The sequence below is a fragment of the Eurosta solidaginis genome, chromosome 4 (assembly GCF_040869045.1).
Source record: "Eurosta solidaginis isolate ZX-2024a chromosome 4, ASM4086904v1, whole genome shotgun sequence".
In the NCBI taxonomy this organism is placed as follows: Eukaryota; Metazoa; Arthropoda; class Insecta; order Diptera; family Tephritidae; genus Eurosta; species Eurosta solidaginis.
The window spans coordinates 120944896-120962883 of record NC_090322.1 but is presented as its reverse complement, the minus strand read 5'-3'; the positions used below and the strand labels follow the sequence as shown (position 1 = coordinate 120962883).

The following is a 17988-nucleotide window of genomic DNA, read 5'->3' as shown; positions in this document are numbered from 1 at the left end:
CATCCGTATTTGGAAACAGATAAGGTCGAAGACATCCGCCAAGAAAATTTGATCCCCCTTGGTGATCGCAATTGGTGTCAGTTATGTTGAAGCCGGGATAGCTAGGCTGACTTGCGCAACTGCAATACAAAAATCTTCTAGGCGGCTAAGCGCCAATTGTTGGTGATGATAAAATTTCTTCATATTTCTCCTTTTATAAAAAAAATAATAATTAATAAAAAGTCGAGTTTTTTGAAATATGAGCCAATAAAGTTACATTTGTAAAAAATTACAGCAAATATATTTTCTGCACGTTTTTATCAATAAATATGAAATAGGCACAGTTGCTGAAAGATGATAAAACTTCGAAGGCTAAAAAAATCTTACGATTCTAAAAAGAAAATCGATTAATTTCTTAAAAAAAGATAAATGAATCGATTAAAAATCGAATCGAAATCCAGCTCTACCATAGATGAATGGATTTGCAACTCTTTGTTTCGAGAGAGCGCTGTCAAAATGCACATTTTTTATAACATTTATCAATGATACCACTCCAAACAAAAATTAATAGATCTGAAAATGGGGATTTTTGACATACATTTCGGCGATTATAGTTTCAATCATTTAATAAAATGATAGTCGTAAAATATTTATTTCCTTAAAATTATTTTACAATAATACGACTAGTTAGAGTTAAATATAAACAAATCTAAGTAAAACTAACATTTCGATTAAATTAATTAGTCAAATATTGTAACGCATTTAACTCGCAGTGAAAACCATATATTCTTTTGAAATTTCAGTAAATCGGACCTATGATATAATAGCTAATATTATTTAATGGATAGGGCTTATCCTACATGTCTGGCGTTTCAGGTTCTGTGATCAAAATGGACTGGTTGCATCAGGAGTTCATATTTACAAAACCTGTTTTTAGTGATAACTTTTGAATTGGAAATAATATTTACCCTCCGCCTTCGAACTAATAATACTTACACGAAAATAAGTATTATTATCCTTTTTCCCATAATTTCTGAACGCTATTCTACAGTTGTAGGTCAAACTAAAGTTTACCAAAATTTTTGGCACGTTTTTCGTTTTGGCTGGCACATTTTTTGTTCTGGCACCCGCTTCAGCTGGCGCGAGGGATTTATCTGTGGTTGTTGCCAGCAACAACTAGAAGATAAATCCCTCGTGAGAGCGAAAATATGAGAGCGTAAACAAAAGATTCGTATCAATCTAATCTATGGCTCTACTATGATAGAAATTGAAAGCCTTTAATACAATTTGTTACAAAAAAAAAAATATAATATTAAGATTAAATGTTCCAATATCTACAGAGTCAGCGTGTAAATCTCCAGCTGCTTCAGGAATCAGCATGTAGGGAGGTAATAAATCTTTTAGAGGTGATTGAAGGCACCAAACTGGTGCTTTTAGATGAAGAAATGCTTGGTCCAATCGGGTTGGTTGCCTCTCCATCACTATTTACAGAACGAAATGTTAAGCTATTAAAGCTTAGCGCTGATACACAACTGCCTCGCGATACTTCTAATGTGATATACATTGTTCGAGCTCAGGTGCGTCTTATGGACTTAGTTGCTGAGCATGTTAAAAAGAATCTAGATAAAAATCGAGAATTTTATTTATATTTTGTTCCTCGCCAATCCTGTCTATGCATTAAACATTTGGAAAACCTAAAATTGTATGATAGCTTTACTAAAATTAAAGAATTGGAATGGAACTTTCTGCCTATAGACTATGACATTGTTTCAATGGAAATGCCTTATGCTTTTCGAGATGTAGCAGTTGATGGAGACCTAACAGTTTTGTATCAAGCAGCATTAGGATTGGTACAACTACAGCGGTTATATGGACGTATACCTAAAATTTATGGTAAGGGAAGCAATTCACAACGAGTTTGGGAACATGCGAAACAACTGGGCAGAGAAGAAAAAATGCTGAATTGTGATAAAGGAATGATTGATCAAGTAATACTTCTTGATCGTTCTGTAGATATTCTCAGTGCTGTTGCTACTCAACTAACATATGAAGGATTAATTGATGAGTTTTTTGGTATTAAAAATAACCAACTTGTTTTACCAGCTGAACTTTTCACAGTGCGTACGGATGAACAAGGTTCAGTGCAATCAAAACTTGTAGCTGGAAAGAAAACGCTTTTTATGAATTCAGGAGAAAAGCTGTATGCTGATCTACGAGACAAAAATTTTAATGAGGTAGGGAAAATACTATCTCGAAATGCTCGTGAAATTAGTGTTCAAATGAATGCTAATGCACAGGATGCATCGGTGCAGGATATGAAACGTTTTGTAGACAAGCTACCAGCGTTATTGGTACAGAAACAATCTGTAGCAGTTCATACAACCATTGCTGAATTAATTCGTAATAAATTGGATGCCTTTCAATTTTCCGATGATCTTGCCGCTGAGCAAGAATTTATGATGTGCGAAGATATAGAAAAGGTTAGTGCCTATATTGAGGATATGATAGCTAAAAAAGGTGACCTACGAAATGTTTTACGTCTAATAACAATGCAATGTGCTGCGGCTTCCGGATTTAAAGAGAAGGTGATATTTATATCAAAAAGTCATTGTAAATACCCGATGTTAACTGCATATCTTTATTTGTAGGTTTTAAATTATTACAAGCGTGAGCTGGTGCATGTATATGGCCTTGATGTTTTGCTTAAAATAAGCAATTTGGAGAAGGCAGGACTTTTGTATACTCAGTCAGAATCACGTGCATATGCAGTATTACGAAAGGTATTTCGTTGTAAAACGGGATGAATAAGCCTTTTTATTAAATTTCTATACATTAATTTATAGACTCTTAAGTTGACTGTTGACGATGTGATCGAAGTGGAACCGAAAGATATAAGCTATGTTCATAGTTTTTATGCACCACTCACCGCACGTATTGTTGAACAAACAATCAAACCATTGGGTTGGCAATCATTAAAGAGTCAAATTAATAATCTACCGGGTCCAACTTTTGAAGATTTTCAAGCTCAATTGATTGGTATTGGTGGTCGTCATAATTCGTTTACCCCAATCGAAGGTTCAGCTCTAAGCATTCCTCGAGTAGTTTTAATATTTTTCATTGGCGGTTGTACATTTGCGGAAATCTCAGCTTTAAGATTTCTTTCGCAACAGGAGGATAATAATGTTGAATTTGTTATAGCAACAACAAAAATTATAAATAAGCATACTTTCATTGACTGTTTAACGTAATAAAATATACTAGAATAATATATTTTTTGTTTTATTTTATTTTTATATAAAATTCTTTGTTTTAATAGTAATAATAGTAAAAACAGTACATAAAAAAATATATAATAATATTAATAACGAAGTACGTAGGATCGCTGCGTGATCTTTGGTTACTCCCATATTAGTGGCTCTTTCCGTTTTTCGAGAAAAATGTTCCTTCCGATGGTCATCGTACTGATATATCGCCTAGTAAAATATCCATCTTCTTCGGGGCAAAGTGCTATCCGATGCGAAGAAATGCGCGACGCAACAAATTAAATGGAGTTACAAAATAAACGGCTATCTCCCTGATCTCTCCAGTTTCTTCGCCTCGCGAAACCTGACATTGTCACCGACTAAATCATCAGCGACCTTATTATCCCCAGCGGGCTAGGGGGCTTAGAATATACCCGAGGTAGGAATGCCTGTCGTAAGAGGCGACTAAAACACCAAATTGATTCAAGGGGTTGTGTAGCGCAACCTTCTCAAGGGGTTGCCAGCGCAACGTATAGCTTCTCCAACCCAATTTTCAACCTCACCTACCCGTGGCGAATCATGTTTCATTAACAGCCGAGGCGAGCCCAAGAAGGTTCACTGTGATTGTTGTTGTTGTAGCAGTGCTTCGAACCACCTAATAAGTGCGACAGATCACAAATTGTCATCAATATCCTCTAACGGGAGTCCAGGTAAACTTGCTGTTTCTACAGGGGTGGCCCATAATTAAAGGGGTGTTAGAGTCGTTGGTTCTACATTACAATTAAAGAGATGGTTGGTGTCATGTGTGGAAACATTGCAAGCGGGGCATATATTTTGTATGTCGGGGTTGATTCTGGATAGGTAAGAGTTTAGCCTGTTATAGTATCCAGAACGAAGTTGAGCTAGAGTGACTCTCGTTTCCCTAGGGAGTGTGCGTTCCTCATCTACAAGTTTAGGGTATTGTTCTTTGAGTACTGGATTCACCGGGCAATTCCTGGCATAAACGTCCAACGCCTGTTTGCCGAGTTCACTGAGGGCCTGATTGTGTTTTTTGCTTCATACGGCTGAGTTCTCAGGTGCCGTATTTCCTCATAATACTTACGGAGATGACCCCTTAAGCCCACCCCAGCGGGTCAGGGGATCAGAATATACCCGCGGTAGGTATGCCTGTCGTAAGAGCCGACTAAAATACCAGATTCAAGGGGCTGAGTAGCGCAACCCTTCAGGTTGCCAGCGCAATATATAGCTTCTCCAAACCCAATTGTCAACCTCACCTATCCGCGGCGAATCCTGTTTCACTAACAGACGAGGCTCTGGCGACCCCAAGCTCATGGAACTTGGGGGTGGGGAGGGAGGGAATGGCCTGAAGGTTTAATGTGGCCACATAAATCGTTCCCAAGATGGTCGGGCTAGCACCTTAATGGTGCTGTGTTACCGGAGTGTACCGGATCTGTATCCGGCAAAGGACCATCACATCGATAACACTCCCCAAAGCCTTCGGGGAGCAACCTTATCGCTACAACAACAACAACAACCCCTTAAGCCCCTAGGAGGTGTTGGATCATCAATCAGATGTCTGTTGGGATGCCCAGGTTTCTGGGTATTCAACAGGAACTGTTTGGTTAGCATCTCATTTCTCTCCCTGATGGGCAGTACTCATTCTCGCCTCATTATGTAGATGGTGTTCTGGGGACAAAAGAAAACCCGTGGCGATTCTGAGAGCAGTATTTTGGCAGGCCTGAGCTTTTTCCAGTGAGTAGTTTTTAGGCTTGGCGACGATATAGGGGTCGCGTAGCATGCAATCGGCTGGCCAATTGCTATGTCTTTTCCCCAAGTACTGCCAGCAAGGGATTTGAGGATTTTATTACGGCTCTGGATTTTCGGTACAATTGCGGCTGCATGCTCACCAAAATGTAGATCCTGATCAAACGTCACATCCAAGATTTTGGGGTGTAGGACAGTCGGTAGCGTAGTGCCATCGACGTGGATGTTCAAAATGGTCGACCTGTTCTATGGTGTGGGTTTTGATTTAAACCGCAATTTATCTGGGTGCTAATGGCATTTAGCGCGGTGGTGGTGCTATGGAGTTTTCTGAAGGCATGCTGATGACAGGCTAGTTGGAACTTTGCTTTGAAGTAGGGGAGCAAAATGGCTTCAACCGTCTTGGCTACTGGCGATAGGAGAGATATCGGGCGATATGACCCTCCTATGTTAGCTGTTGTTGTTGTTGTTGTAGCAGTGCTTCGCCCCACCTAACAGCCGCGACCGATCACAAATTGTCATCAATGTCCTCTAACGGGAGTCCAAGGAAACTTGCTGTTTCAACAGGGGTGGCCATAATGAAAGGTGTGTTAGAGGCGTTGGTTCCACATTACAATTAAAGAGATGGTTGGTGTCATGTGGGGACACATTGCAAGCGGGGCATACATTTTGTATGTCGGGGTTGATTCTGGATAGGTAAGAGTTTAACCTGTTACAGTATCCAGAAGGAAGTTGAGCAAGAGTGACACGCTTTCCCTGGGGAGTATGCGTTCCTCTTCCACAAGTTTTTGGGTACTTTTGTTTGAGTACCGGATTCACCGGGCAATTCCTGACATAAAGGTCCGACGCCTGTTTGTGGAGTTCACCAAGGGCCTGCTTGTGTTTTTTTGCTTCATACGGCTGGGTTCTCAGGTGCCGTATTTCCTCAAAATGCTTACGGAGATGACTCCTTAAGCCCCTAGGCGGTGTTGGCTCATCAATCAGATGTCTGTTTGGATACCCAGTTTTCTGGGTATTCAACAGGAACTGTTTGGTTAGCATCTCATTTCTCTCCCTGATGGGGAGTATTCTCTCCTCATTATGTAGATGGGGTTCTGGGGACATAAGAAGACAGCCCGTGGCGATTCTGAGAGCAGTATTTTGGCAAGCCTGTAGCTTCTTCCAGTGGGTAATTTTTAGGCTTGGCGACCATATGGGTGACGCATAGCACGTAAACGGCTTGCCAATTGCTTTATATGTAGTAATGAGCGTTTGTTTATCTTTTCCCCAGGTACTGCCAGCAAGGGATTTGGGGATTTTATTACAGCTCTGGATTTTCGGAACAATTGCGGTTGCGTGCTCACCAAAATGTAGATCCTGATCAAACGTCACACCCAAGGTTTTGGGGTGTACGACAGTCGGTAGCGTAGTGCCATCGATGTGGATGTTCAAAATGGTCGACATTTGAGACGTCCATGTTGTAAATAAGGTCGCGGAAGATTTAGTCGGTGATATTGCTAGGTTTCGCGAGGCGAAAAAACTGGAGAGAGCAGGGAGGTAGCCGTTTATTCTGTTGCAGAACTCATCGATCTGTGGGCCTGGGTCTGTGGCCATTATTGTGCAGTCATCGGCGTATGAAACGATAGTGACTCTTCTGGTGGTGAAGGTAGCTTAGATATGTAAAAATTAAACAAAAGTGGGGATAGGACACCACCCTGTGGCACCCCTTGTTTAATTCTTCTTGGTTTTGATGTTTCGTATCTAAGTTGCACCGATGCCTGCCGACCACCCAGATAATTTGCGGTCCACCTTTTAAAACATGGGGGAAGGGTAGACCCTTCCACGTCTTGCAGTAACGTAGCGCTACGAGTACTGTTCTATGGTGGGGGTTTTGATTTAAACCGCATTTATCTGTGTGCTGATGGCATTTAGCGCGGTGGTGGTGCTATGGAGTTTTCTGAAGCCATGCTGATGACAGGCTAGCTGCAAATTTGGTTGGAAGTAGGGGAACAAAATGGCTTCAAGCGTCTTTGCTACTGCCGATAGGAGAGATATCGGACGATACGACTCTCCTATGTTAGCTGGTTTCCCAGGCTTTAGTAGCGGGACCACCTTGGCCATTTTCCATTTTTCGGGAATGACAAAGTAGAAAGAGACAGGTTGAAGACATGTGCCAAGTATTTGAAACCCTCTTTCCCTAGGCTTTTAAGCATCGGCATGGCTATGCCGTCTGGGCCCACTGCTTTGGATGGCTTAGCGTGACCAATGGCATCTTCAACCTCTCTGGCGGTGATGGTAATTGCTGACGCGCTGAATTTATGTTTATGTGCGTGTCTGTTGGCCCTTCGTCTATCTTTGTCGACCGTAGAATGCATTACATATTGAACGCTCGCACATTTTTTCGAATCCGACAGCACTTTATCGCCGAAGGCGATGGAAACTTTATCATTGTGCTTAGACGGATTCGATAGGGACTTTACGGTGGACCAAAGTTTACCCATACCGGCAGAGAGGTTACAACCTCTTAGGTGCTCCTCCCATTTCGACCGATTGTGTTCATCCACAAGCAATCTGATGCGTTGGTTTATATCCCTTATTTGGGGGTCGCCTGGGTCGAGCTGTCTTATAAGGTCACGTTCTCTCGCTAAATTTGCGGCCTCCGTCGGGAAGTGGGCCGAATTTCGGAAATTCTCCCGGCGGGAATGAAACGTGCCGAGGCGGATTCAATGACCTTGCGGAAAGCACGCTCCACTTGGCGGGCATCAGTCGGGATATGGAGGGCAGCAAAGAGGTTGTCTGTAAAAGATTTGTATTCGTCCCACTTTCCTTTTTTAAAGTTTATGAAAGTGCGTTTTTCTGGAAAGATGAAATCGGCGGTACGCTCGAAAGAAATAAGTATAGGCAGGATGCCAATGTTACCATCGGCTGTCAGTTGACGCAGTTTACGAGTTCTGCGCTCACGATTGAGATATCCGGTGAACTGTGACAGCTTCCTGCCATACGTGTGGGGGCGTCTCCGTTTATTGTGCAGAACGTCGTTTCTTCTATTTGATCCGCCAACATCTCACCCCTACTGTCCGCCCGCAAGTTTGAATGCCATAGATCGTGATGGGCATTAAAGTCGCCTAAAATAATGCGATTGTTGCTGGTGAGTAAGGCGCTATATTAGGGCGGTATCCGCTGGGGGAACAGGTGGAAGGAAGGATGTAGATGTTGATGATTTCTAGGTTTGCATCCCCTGACCGGACAGTTAGGCCTTGACGACCTAAGACATTGTCGCTGCGGTCGATGCCAGGATCAAATATATGATATTGCACAGAGTGGTGTATGATAACCGCGAGGCCGCCTCCATTTCCGCTCATGCGATCTTTTCTGTGGACATTATACCCAGAACAGGTTTGCAGTGCAGATCTTGCTGTGAGTTTAGTCTCTTGAATCGCAGCAATGCGGATGTTGTGCCGCTTCATGAAATCAACTATCTCCGTGATCTTCCCAGTTAGTCCATTACAGTTTAACTGCAGAATTCTGAAGTGCATAGGGGGAGACGTCGCCACTCTGGGAATAAGTGACGGGTGACTACGCCTGGGTTGAGGAAGGCCAGGACGCAACTGCTGTTGTGGCCCTGGGACTGGGCGTCCTTGGGCAAGCATTGGGGTACCCGGTAGATTGGGGTTTGCGACCTGGCAACATGGCGCAATGAAACCCATTTCAATGACCTCGCGGAAAGCACGCTCCCCTTGGCGGGCATCAGTCGGGATAGGGAGGGCAGCAAAACGGTTGTCTGTAAAGGATTTGTATTCGTCCCACTTTCCTTTTTTAAAGTTTATGAAAGTGAGTTTTTCTGTGACGATGAAGTCGGCGGTACGCTCGAGCGAAATAAGTATAGGCAGGTGGTCGGATGCCAATGTTACCATCGGCTGTCAGTTGACGCAGTTTACGAGTTCTGCGCTCACGATTGAGATATCCGGCGAACTGCGACAGCTTCCTACTATACGTGTGGGGGCGTCTCCGTTGATTGTGCAGAACGTAGTTTCTTCTATTTGATCCGCCAACATCTCACCTCTGCTGTCCGCCTGCAAGCTTGAATGCCATAGGTCGTGATGAGTATTGAAATCGCCTAAGATAATGCGATTGTCGCCAGTGAGTACCGCACTAATATTAGGGCGCTAGCCACTGGGGCATCAGGTAGCAGGGGGGATTTAGATGTTGAAGATTTCTAGGTTTGCATCGCCTGACCTGACAGATAAGCCCTGACGTTCTAAGACGTTCGGGATCAAATATATGATATTGGACAAAGTGGTGTATGATAAACGCGACGCCGCCTCCATTTCCGCTCTCGCGATCTTTTCTGTGGACATTATACCCACAACAGGTCTACAGAGCAGATCTTGCTCTGGGTTTAGTCTCTTGAATCGCAGCAATGCGGATGATGTGCCGCTTCATGAAATCGAATATCTCCGTGATCTTCCCAGTTAATCCATTACAGCTTAACTGCAGAACTCTGAAGTGCATAGGTGGAAACGTCGTCACTCTGGGAGTAAGTGACGGGTGACTACGCCTGGGTTGTTGAAGGGTAGGACGCAACTGCTTTTGTGGCCCTGGGACTGGACGTCCTTGGGTAAGCATTGGGGTACCCGGTGTATTTGGCTATGCGGCCTGGCAACATGGCGCAATGAAACCTGTGGGGGGGTTGCCGTCGCGGAGACCAGAACATCTAGGAAAGTGACACCGCCCATTGCAGGAGCTGCATTGAGCGGATGTCGCAAACATATATATTTTGTGCTGGCAAACGGTGCAAAGGGAGGTAAGGACTAACAGTGTGTTTCCCTGATCTACACAATTGCTGCCGGAAAAGAGAGGGAGGGGTGAGGGGGAGAAGACGGGGGCAGGGGCTAATGCTCGGAATTGCTCCCGACTACTACGGAGATTGTAGGTATGAGTGTGAGCAGCCGTCAAAGTTGGTGGCTCCGTTGGGCGCGAGCAGCAGCGAGTACTTGTTGTGGCTTGCTGAGCAGCGGGGCTGCTGGAAGGTAGTGGAGGGCGCTATAGCGTAGACTACGCTTTACGCCCTAGGGCCTGAACAGCAAAGAGCCACAAAAGATTTATAGAATTTACGTGGACGTCTGGTTTTGGGATCTAGCCTAGAACAACCTGGCCGATGCAACCATCCCTTACACGAGACACACTGACAAGAGTATAACCGTCGTAAAAAGATTCTTTTCCGGCAGATGCAGCAAAACCATTTCTCAGGACCGGGGTCAGGAGACGGACCCGGATTGGGTTCGATACCTTCCCGGAGCAAGAGAGTATGGAGCAGTCCCGCTGCAAGGAGCTGCTGGGAGGACGACAATTTATGGGAGGAACGCAACAAATTATGGGGTTACACTGAAATGACAGTCATTGGTAGGGAAAAATCCCGATCGCTCCGGTATATAGAACCGACTGCCTTGGGAAGCGAGGTTTACTGTGGTCATATAAATCGTTCCCGAGATGGTCGGGCTAGTACCTTAATGGTGCTGTGTTATCGGAACGTACCGGATCTATGTATATCTGGCAAAGGACCATCAACTGCCGAGGGGCGACCACGCTTAGAAAAATTTTCTTCTAATTGAAAAAACTTGTTTCTAAAATTTTGATGTTGTTTTACCCGGGGCGTGAACCCAGGATCTTCGGTGTGGTAGGCGGAGCACGCTACCATCACACCACGGCTGCCGCAGTTTTTTGTCAAGTTTTTGGCAAGGACTCCGAGTGTATTTCTGCCATGAAAAGCTCTCAGTGAAAACTCATCTGTCTTGCAGATGCCGTTCGGAATCGGCATAAAACAAGTAGGTCCCGTCCCGCCAATTTGTAGGAAAAATTTAAAGGAGCACGACGCAAATTGGAAGAGAAGCTCGGCCTAAACACCTCACATTTTTTTTAAGGACGATCAACATCGATAACACTCCCCAAAGCCTTCGGGGAGTGTCTTTATCGTTAATACAACAACAACACGGACGTCCAAAATGTTGACCATTTTGAACAACCACGTCAATGGCACTACGCTACCGACTTCTTACACCCCAAAATCTTGGGTTCGACCAGGATCTACATTTTGGTGAACAGGCAGCCGCAATTGTACCGAAAATCCAGAGCTGCAATAAAATCCTCAAATCTCTTGCTGTCAGTACTTGGGGTAAAGATAAAGAAACGCTCATTACCACATACAAAGCAATTGGCCAGCCGATTGAATGCTACGCGTCCCCAATATCGTTGCCAAGCCTAAAGACATCTCACTGGAAGAAGCTACGGGCCTGCCAAAATACCGCCCTCAGTACCTCCACGGGCTGTCTTCTTATATCCCCAGAACACCATCTACACAATGAGGCGAGAATACTCCCCATTAGGGACAGAATGAAATGCTAACCAAACAGTTTCTGTTGAGTACCCATAAACCTGGGCATCCCAACAGACATCTCATTGATGAGCCTACACCGCCCAGGAGCTTAAGGAGTTATCTCCGTAAGCATTATGAGGAAATACGGCACCTGAGAACACAGCCGTATGAAGCTAAAAAACACAAGCAGGTCCTCAGAGAAATCCACAAGCAGGCTTCGGACCTCTCTGCCAGGAATTGCCAGGTGAATCCTGTACTCAAAGAACAATACCCAAAACTAGCAGAGGAAGAACGCACTCTCCCTAGGGAAACGCGCATCACTCTAGCTCAACTTCGTCTGGGTACTGTAACAGGTTAAACTCTTACCTATCCAGAATCAACCCCGACATACAGAACATATGTCCTGCTTGAACCCCGGTCCTGAGGAATGGTTTTGCTGCGTTTCCCGAAAAATAATCTTTTTAGGACGGTCATACTCTTGTCAGTGTGTCACGTGCAAGGGATGGTTACATCGGCTAGATCCCAAAACCCGACGTCTCGTATCTGTTATAAATCCTTTGTGGCTCCTTGCTGTTCACGCCCAAGGGCGTCCCGTAGTCTACGCCTACGGTTGACAAAGTTAGACGGCGGGCCAACAGACGCGCACATAAACATAAATTCAGCCCAATTACCATCTCCGCCAAAGAGGTTGAGGATACCATCGGCCATGCTAAACCACCCAAAGCAGTGGGCCCTGACGGCATAACCATGCCGATGCTTAAAAGCCTAGGGAAAGAGGGTTTCAAATATTTAGCACATGTCTTCAACCTGTTGCTTTCCACCTTTGTCATCCCCGAAAAATGGAAAATGGCCAAGGTGGTCCCGCTACTAAAGCCTGGGAAACCAGCTAACATAGGAGAGTCATATCGCCCGATATCTCTCCTATCGCCAGTAGCCAAGACACTTGAAGCCATTCTGCTCCCCTACTTTAAAGCAAATTTGCAACTAGCCTATCATCAGCATGGCTTTAGAAAACTTCATAGCACCACCACCGCGCTAAATGCCATTAGCACCCAGATAAATTGCGGTTTAAATCAAAACCCCCACCATAGAACAGTACACGTTGCGCTAGACCTGTCAAAAGCTTTTGATACGGTCAACCATGGCACGTTACCGCATCTTTTGATATAATCCCGATTTCCGGGGCGGTTAAAAATTGTATCCTTGTCTGACCGTTGAAAATACACCCGTACCGTTTCAGATAGCGTACATGTTCTGTCTTTTTCTATTTACTTCACCTGGTGATTCCACCATAGCTGCGCGCCGGCGTACCTAATTTTTTTTTATTGTATCATTTTTATTGTATCATCGTGTGGAAGTAGAAAGGCCAGATTGGGTAGACACAATTTTGGAAGCACTGAAGGGATCACAACAGAAAAATGCCGGAGTTATGAAATGTTTCAAGTGCGGCAACCCAGGTCAAATTGCAAGTCATTGCAGCACCGGTCCTAAGAGTTCCTACAATGTGGGTGGCCGTAAGCGCAGAGCTAAAGGAGACTAGAAAATCTCCAAGTCCACTCAATCGTTAAACTAAAGCGAGTCAGCCGCAAGGGGCACAGAGATTCAGCAAATACCACCAAAGTCGGAGGCAGTCATCTGGGCAAAGGTTGATGGAGATTTTGGGACAAAAAAATTGTGGGTTGTTGAAGCAGCAAACAAATGAACACCGAACGTACATGTAGGATAAACCCTGGCTATGACAAAACCGTATGGACGTATTCCGGTAAGAGTACTCAATGAGTTCAAGTCACCACTCAAACTGACCAGAGGAACTATATTGGGTAGATGCCAAGAGGCTGAAGTAGTAATCAATTGTGAACAGCTACAGGAACACGTTTCAACTAGCAAGACTAATCTTTCAAATGACATCACGGCCTGGACTGAGGGGCTAGAGGAACACTATCAGAGTAAGGCAAAACAACTGCTCCTAAAATACGCAAACATATTTGACCAGGATGGTTCCAAACCAGCCCGCACCAACGTTGTGAAACATCAAATTGACACTGGAGGCCGATTCGTCAAGCTCCTCGTAGTGTTCCACTGGCGAAGCGGGAAGTGGTGAGTCAAATCATACAAGAAATGAGCGACAGCGGCGTAATCGAACTATCAGCTAGTCCAGGGAGCTCACCGGTGGTACTTGTGGAGAAGAAGGATGGAAAAATGAGGTTTTGCTGGGACGTCACGAAAAAGGATAGCTACCCATTGCCAAGAATTGACGACACTCTCGACTCGCTATTTGGTACAAAAGGGTTTTCCACGCTGAATTTGAAAAGCGGCTACTGGCAAGTGGAGGTGAAGGAGGATGACAAGGAGAAAACAGCCTTCAGTGTCGGAGATGTCTTTGGCAGTTTACAGTAATGCCCTTTGGACTATCTAATGCATCAGCTACGTTTGAAAGACTTATGGATCAGTTACTCTAGATTCACCTAGACGACATCATCGTATTCGGAAAGAACTTTGAAAAACATCTGAAGAACTTGGAGGAGGTTTTCCAAAGAATAGCTGGTGCTGGTCTGAAACTTAGTCCCAAAAAGTGTTCCCGGTACAAGAAGCAAGATGGTTACTTGGATCATAAGGTAACGATGAAGGCATCTGCACAGCGAATGAAAAGATAGAAGCAGTAAAGAATTGGCCAAGAACACATAGTCTGCATGAGTTAAGAAGCTTCCCGGGGCTGTGCACATATTACCGCCGATTTGTAACAAACTTTTCCACGGTAACCCATAGCCTCCATGAGCTTACAAGAAGAAATATAGCTTTTGAATGGAATAAGGAGCAAGAAGTGACTTTCCAAACATTGAAAGAGCGTTTGTGTACTGCCCCAATGTTGGCATATCCGACTCCAGGAGCAACTTTTATTCTAGATTTAGATGCGAATGGATATGCTGTAGGTGGCGTTTTGTCACAACGGGCAAATGGACAGGAGAAGGTAGTTGGCTTACAGCCGATCAATTGGAAAACCAGAAAGAAACTAAACTACAAGAGTAAATAAATGCACAACAGTAAAGTAAGCAGCCACGCATACATGCAAACAGCGAAGAGATTATTTCACATACACACATGTAGTCATCACCTAAGAGCCGAAGTTATTACTCACGCATACACACGCATATAATTAGAAGACAAATGTAAACACCAGACACATAAAAGAGAAATAAATAAGCAGTTGTTCGTGAAAAGTCTAGAGCCTAAGAGAAGAAGGCGATCGAGTCAACAGAGAGTATAAAAGGAGCGCAAGCTGAGGAAGAGGCAATCAGTTTGATTTTAACACGCTATTAGTGAAGTACGCGAGTATTGTAATTGTGAAGTACTACAACAGTAAAGGTGTAAATAAAGGAGATATTGCTATACTGAATATTTGAGTTATTTTTTTGGCAGTTCAGCGATTCGAACGTTAACAGAAGATGCGGGAATTTCCCAGAATTCGTTACAGTATTTTTTCACTGTCAAACAATCCAATTGATGTTATATGATGATGCACCAAAATGCAGTTTTCTCAAAAAGCCCTCGGGGAATTTTCGTAAAATTTGACTCATGAGGTTATTTTAGCTCACAAAGCAGAAATCCGAAAAAAATCTGAAGTAGTCTGACTTCGAATTAAAACATATTGAGGGGCTATGATTTAAATTAGATTGACATAATTATACACACATAATTCAACATCAAATAAATTTCATTGAATACTTAAATCTACTTTACTATTGCCCAGTAGGGTGCCATAAGAGCTTAGATAAACGAAAAGTAATTTAATCACGTGGTCGCTGTGCCTTAAAGGACACATTGGCCAGAAAGGACCCAATCGAACCCGGGAATTTCGGCAATAGGAAACACAGGAAGTTCAACAATATCGCTTTTTATGATTTTGTGGTACAGATCCCCCCTAAAATCACGGTCAGGTTTGCGAATTTTTAGCATATCGATTCACTAAGATGGCGTGCCGGCGTTTTCAACCCGAGCTCTCGTATGACTCTTGCCGGCAACGAGAAGCGAACGTGTGAGTCGTTCGCGGAGCTAAGAAGTAGCTCACACATATCAATGTGTGACACTGGTACACCGATTCTTGAGTCGTGGTGATGAACTTCTTCTTAAGAACTTGGAATGCGCCTATAAAGTTTTTTCCATTGCACATTGGTTCAAAATTGAATTTTTGAGGAATAAAATAGTTGGGGTTAAGCTATCGGTCTAAAATTTTGCATTGGGTATTTATAGATGAAAATAACGTCTTGTGGCAAAAATGGGCGGGCCACACCCATTTTTCACTACTGCTGCCATACAAAGTGGAAACTATAAATTTAAATTTAATTTCAAACAGGATAGTTTTTTATATATTTCGATATAAACAATATTTATTGAACTCGAAAAAACACAAAATCAAAACCTAAAAGAAGTGCGACTCTGCATCAGAAACATCTATATCTGAAATTATATTACTTTAAAGTTTGTTCGTTTGAAATCTGTTTTTAAAATCTTACCGCTACAATTATCAAAAGAATGATCAGTTTCAAGTTCGAGTGAATAAAGAGATTCATAAAGGTCCTCCTCAGATTCGTAGTGAGTCTCGCTTAGTGCCGCTTTTGAGGTGGAAGGTAATTCACATTCATTAGAGATGTCAGGCATTCTTAAAAGGGAGACTACTGCAGGTGTCAGAGACAATTTTTGTTTGGCTTTATTGTTTTTCCTTAACGAAGATAATAGTGGATCAGAAGAGTCCATAGCTCTGCCGAAAACATCCTCCATATTGTGCACTCTCGAATCTTTCCTGGCATGTCCGATACGATCAGTTTTATAAATTTTGTTACGCGCTTCCGACGCGTTTTCGCCTAAAACACTGAGTGGCAGTATCGCAAACTTCAATATTTGCGAAGAGTGCACTAACAGTTTATGAAGAGTTGGTGTCATCGGATTCCAATCGTAAAGCTGAAAATACAATTTTGCTGTTTCCTCACAGTAGCTCTGAAATAACTGGGTATTTACTTCGTATTCACACGATATTGCTACGAGTATTATGTGTAAGCGTTTTAAAAAACTTAAATCTATTTTAGCAAGTGAAGCAAACAATTCTGCGTTTGAGAATGCCCTTCTCGCTGTGTTACCGTCGTTGGTATTACCACTTCCGTTTGTCTTGGGTTTGTCGACATGTAGACCCGTTTCGTCCCAGAAATGTTTTTGAATTTCCCGCTTCTTTTTTTCTATTTGCTCTTTATGTTCTTTGCTTCTTACTTGCCATATTTCCGGATCAAGTATGTAAGAAAGATGAAGGATAAATTCAAAGCAACGAATCCATGCATGCAATGGACTTATACCGTACTGCAAACTATCCGATCTAGGTTCAAAACATGGAGATTTCAAGTCCTTAACTGACATAAACATTTTTGGTCCAGCACCGCATATTGCACAAACTTGGGTAGATTTCGTATCAGTTAAAACGTTTAAAACTTTTCCATCGATAAGAGTCATGTTAAGACTATAGTTTACATCAAATCTTGTATCATTTGACTCATTTTACTAATTTTAAGGGAATTATTGACGTCAGAAACAACTATTGGTCAAATGACTCGTGAGTATTTTCAAAAAAATTTTGCTTAAATTGGCTATGTCCACTAGAGCCATCAAACCCATAGCTTAAAATTAAAGTTAGTGTATTATCTCCTTTAAACTGGAGCAGAACATCTTTTTGGAGTAACAAAATTCGTTCGACGGTATGGTTGATTAAATTTTGTAATGGAACAACTGCTGCAGTTTCTGTTATTTGTATTCCATTCGGTCGGCATTGTGACTTATATTCCAACAACTTATTATAGTGGGGATACATATCGCAATTACGAGACTTGCTAAGTTGCCGAATGTTGTTATATTGTTGTTTTGTGAAATTATTCTCCAAGAGAAAAGCCATAGCATCCCCAGGAGACAAAGGTATTGGATGCACAACCTTCGAATCAATTAATTTTTTATCTTACTTGGCCTACAAGGAGATTTGTTCACTGCATTGAGAACATAATGAAGATATTTTTCTTTTGAGTGTTTCGCCGAAATCGAAGCAGCATGAAGCAATAAATTTGATTTGTGTTCTTGTTCTAATGACACTGTAGACGCTATTTTTCTTTTCTGCCTTTCGCAAACCATATCATATTGGATTTTTGGTCGGCCTCGAGGCTTTGCAGTAACGGTTTTGAGAAGTTCTGCCTCGCACTCTAACCACTTCGACTGTGTTTCTGCCACCTTCTACTGGCGTTTCTACAAAAAATTTTAACCTTGTTTTTTATTAATTCAATTTCTTCCTCCCCATAGCTGTTTTTCAATCTTCCAACAACGCAATCGAACACCGCAACAAAATCTTTTTTATTATCAATCCAAACTTTGAAAATTTCGCCATTTTTGACTACACCTTGCTCTGAAAAATTGTAGCCTCGCTTGCAAACTCTTGCAGATAAAATAACATTTGCATTAAAGAGGACACTATTAGCTGAAATTACCTATATAATTTATATTGATCCTATTTGATCCAACGTAGTTATATTCTATTTAACACAGAAAAAACTCACAAAAATCAAAACACAACACGGCTTATTTAAACTCAAAAATATATTAAAGATTATTATTGTTTCAGAAAAAAGT

General features: G+C 42.7%; 1 protein-coding gene across 1 annotated transcript; it reads left to right on the top strand.

Moving 5' to 3' along the window:
• Window positions 1-1219: 1219 nt before the first annotated feature.
• car (vacuolar protein sorting-associated protein 33A) lies at window positions 1220-3247 on the top strand. Its single transcript, XM_067779017.1, has 3 exons — window positions 1220-2564; window positions 2628-2759; window positions 2823-3247. The coding sequence occupies exons 1-3, from the start codon at window positions 1302-1304 to the stop codon at window positions 3225-3227; spliced, it is 1800 nt and encodes a 599-aa protein (XP_067635118.1). The 5' UTR covers window positions 1220-1301; the 3' UTR covers window positions 3228-3247.
• The last annotated feature ends 14741 nt before the right edge of the window (window positions 3248-17988 follow it).

Excerpts from the sequence above, each read along its gene's own strand:
- car (XM_067779017.1), top strand. The coding sequence starts at position 1,302 with ATGTTCCAATATCTACAGAGTCAGCGTGTAAATCTCCAGCTGCTTCAG. Across the intron at positions 2,565-2,627 it reads CTTCCGGATTTAAAGAGAAG|GTTTTAAATTATTACAAGCG; the intron begins GTGATATTTATA and ends CTTTATTTGTAG. Across the intron at positions 2,760-2,822 it reads CATATGCAGTATTACGAAAG|ACTCTTAAGTTGACTGTTGA; the intron begins GTATTTCGTTGT and ends ATTAATTTATAG.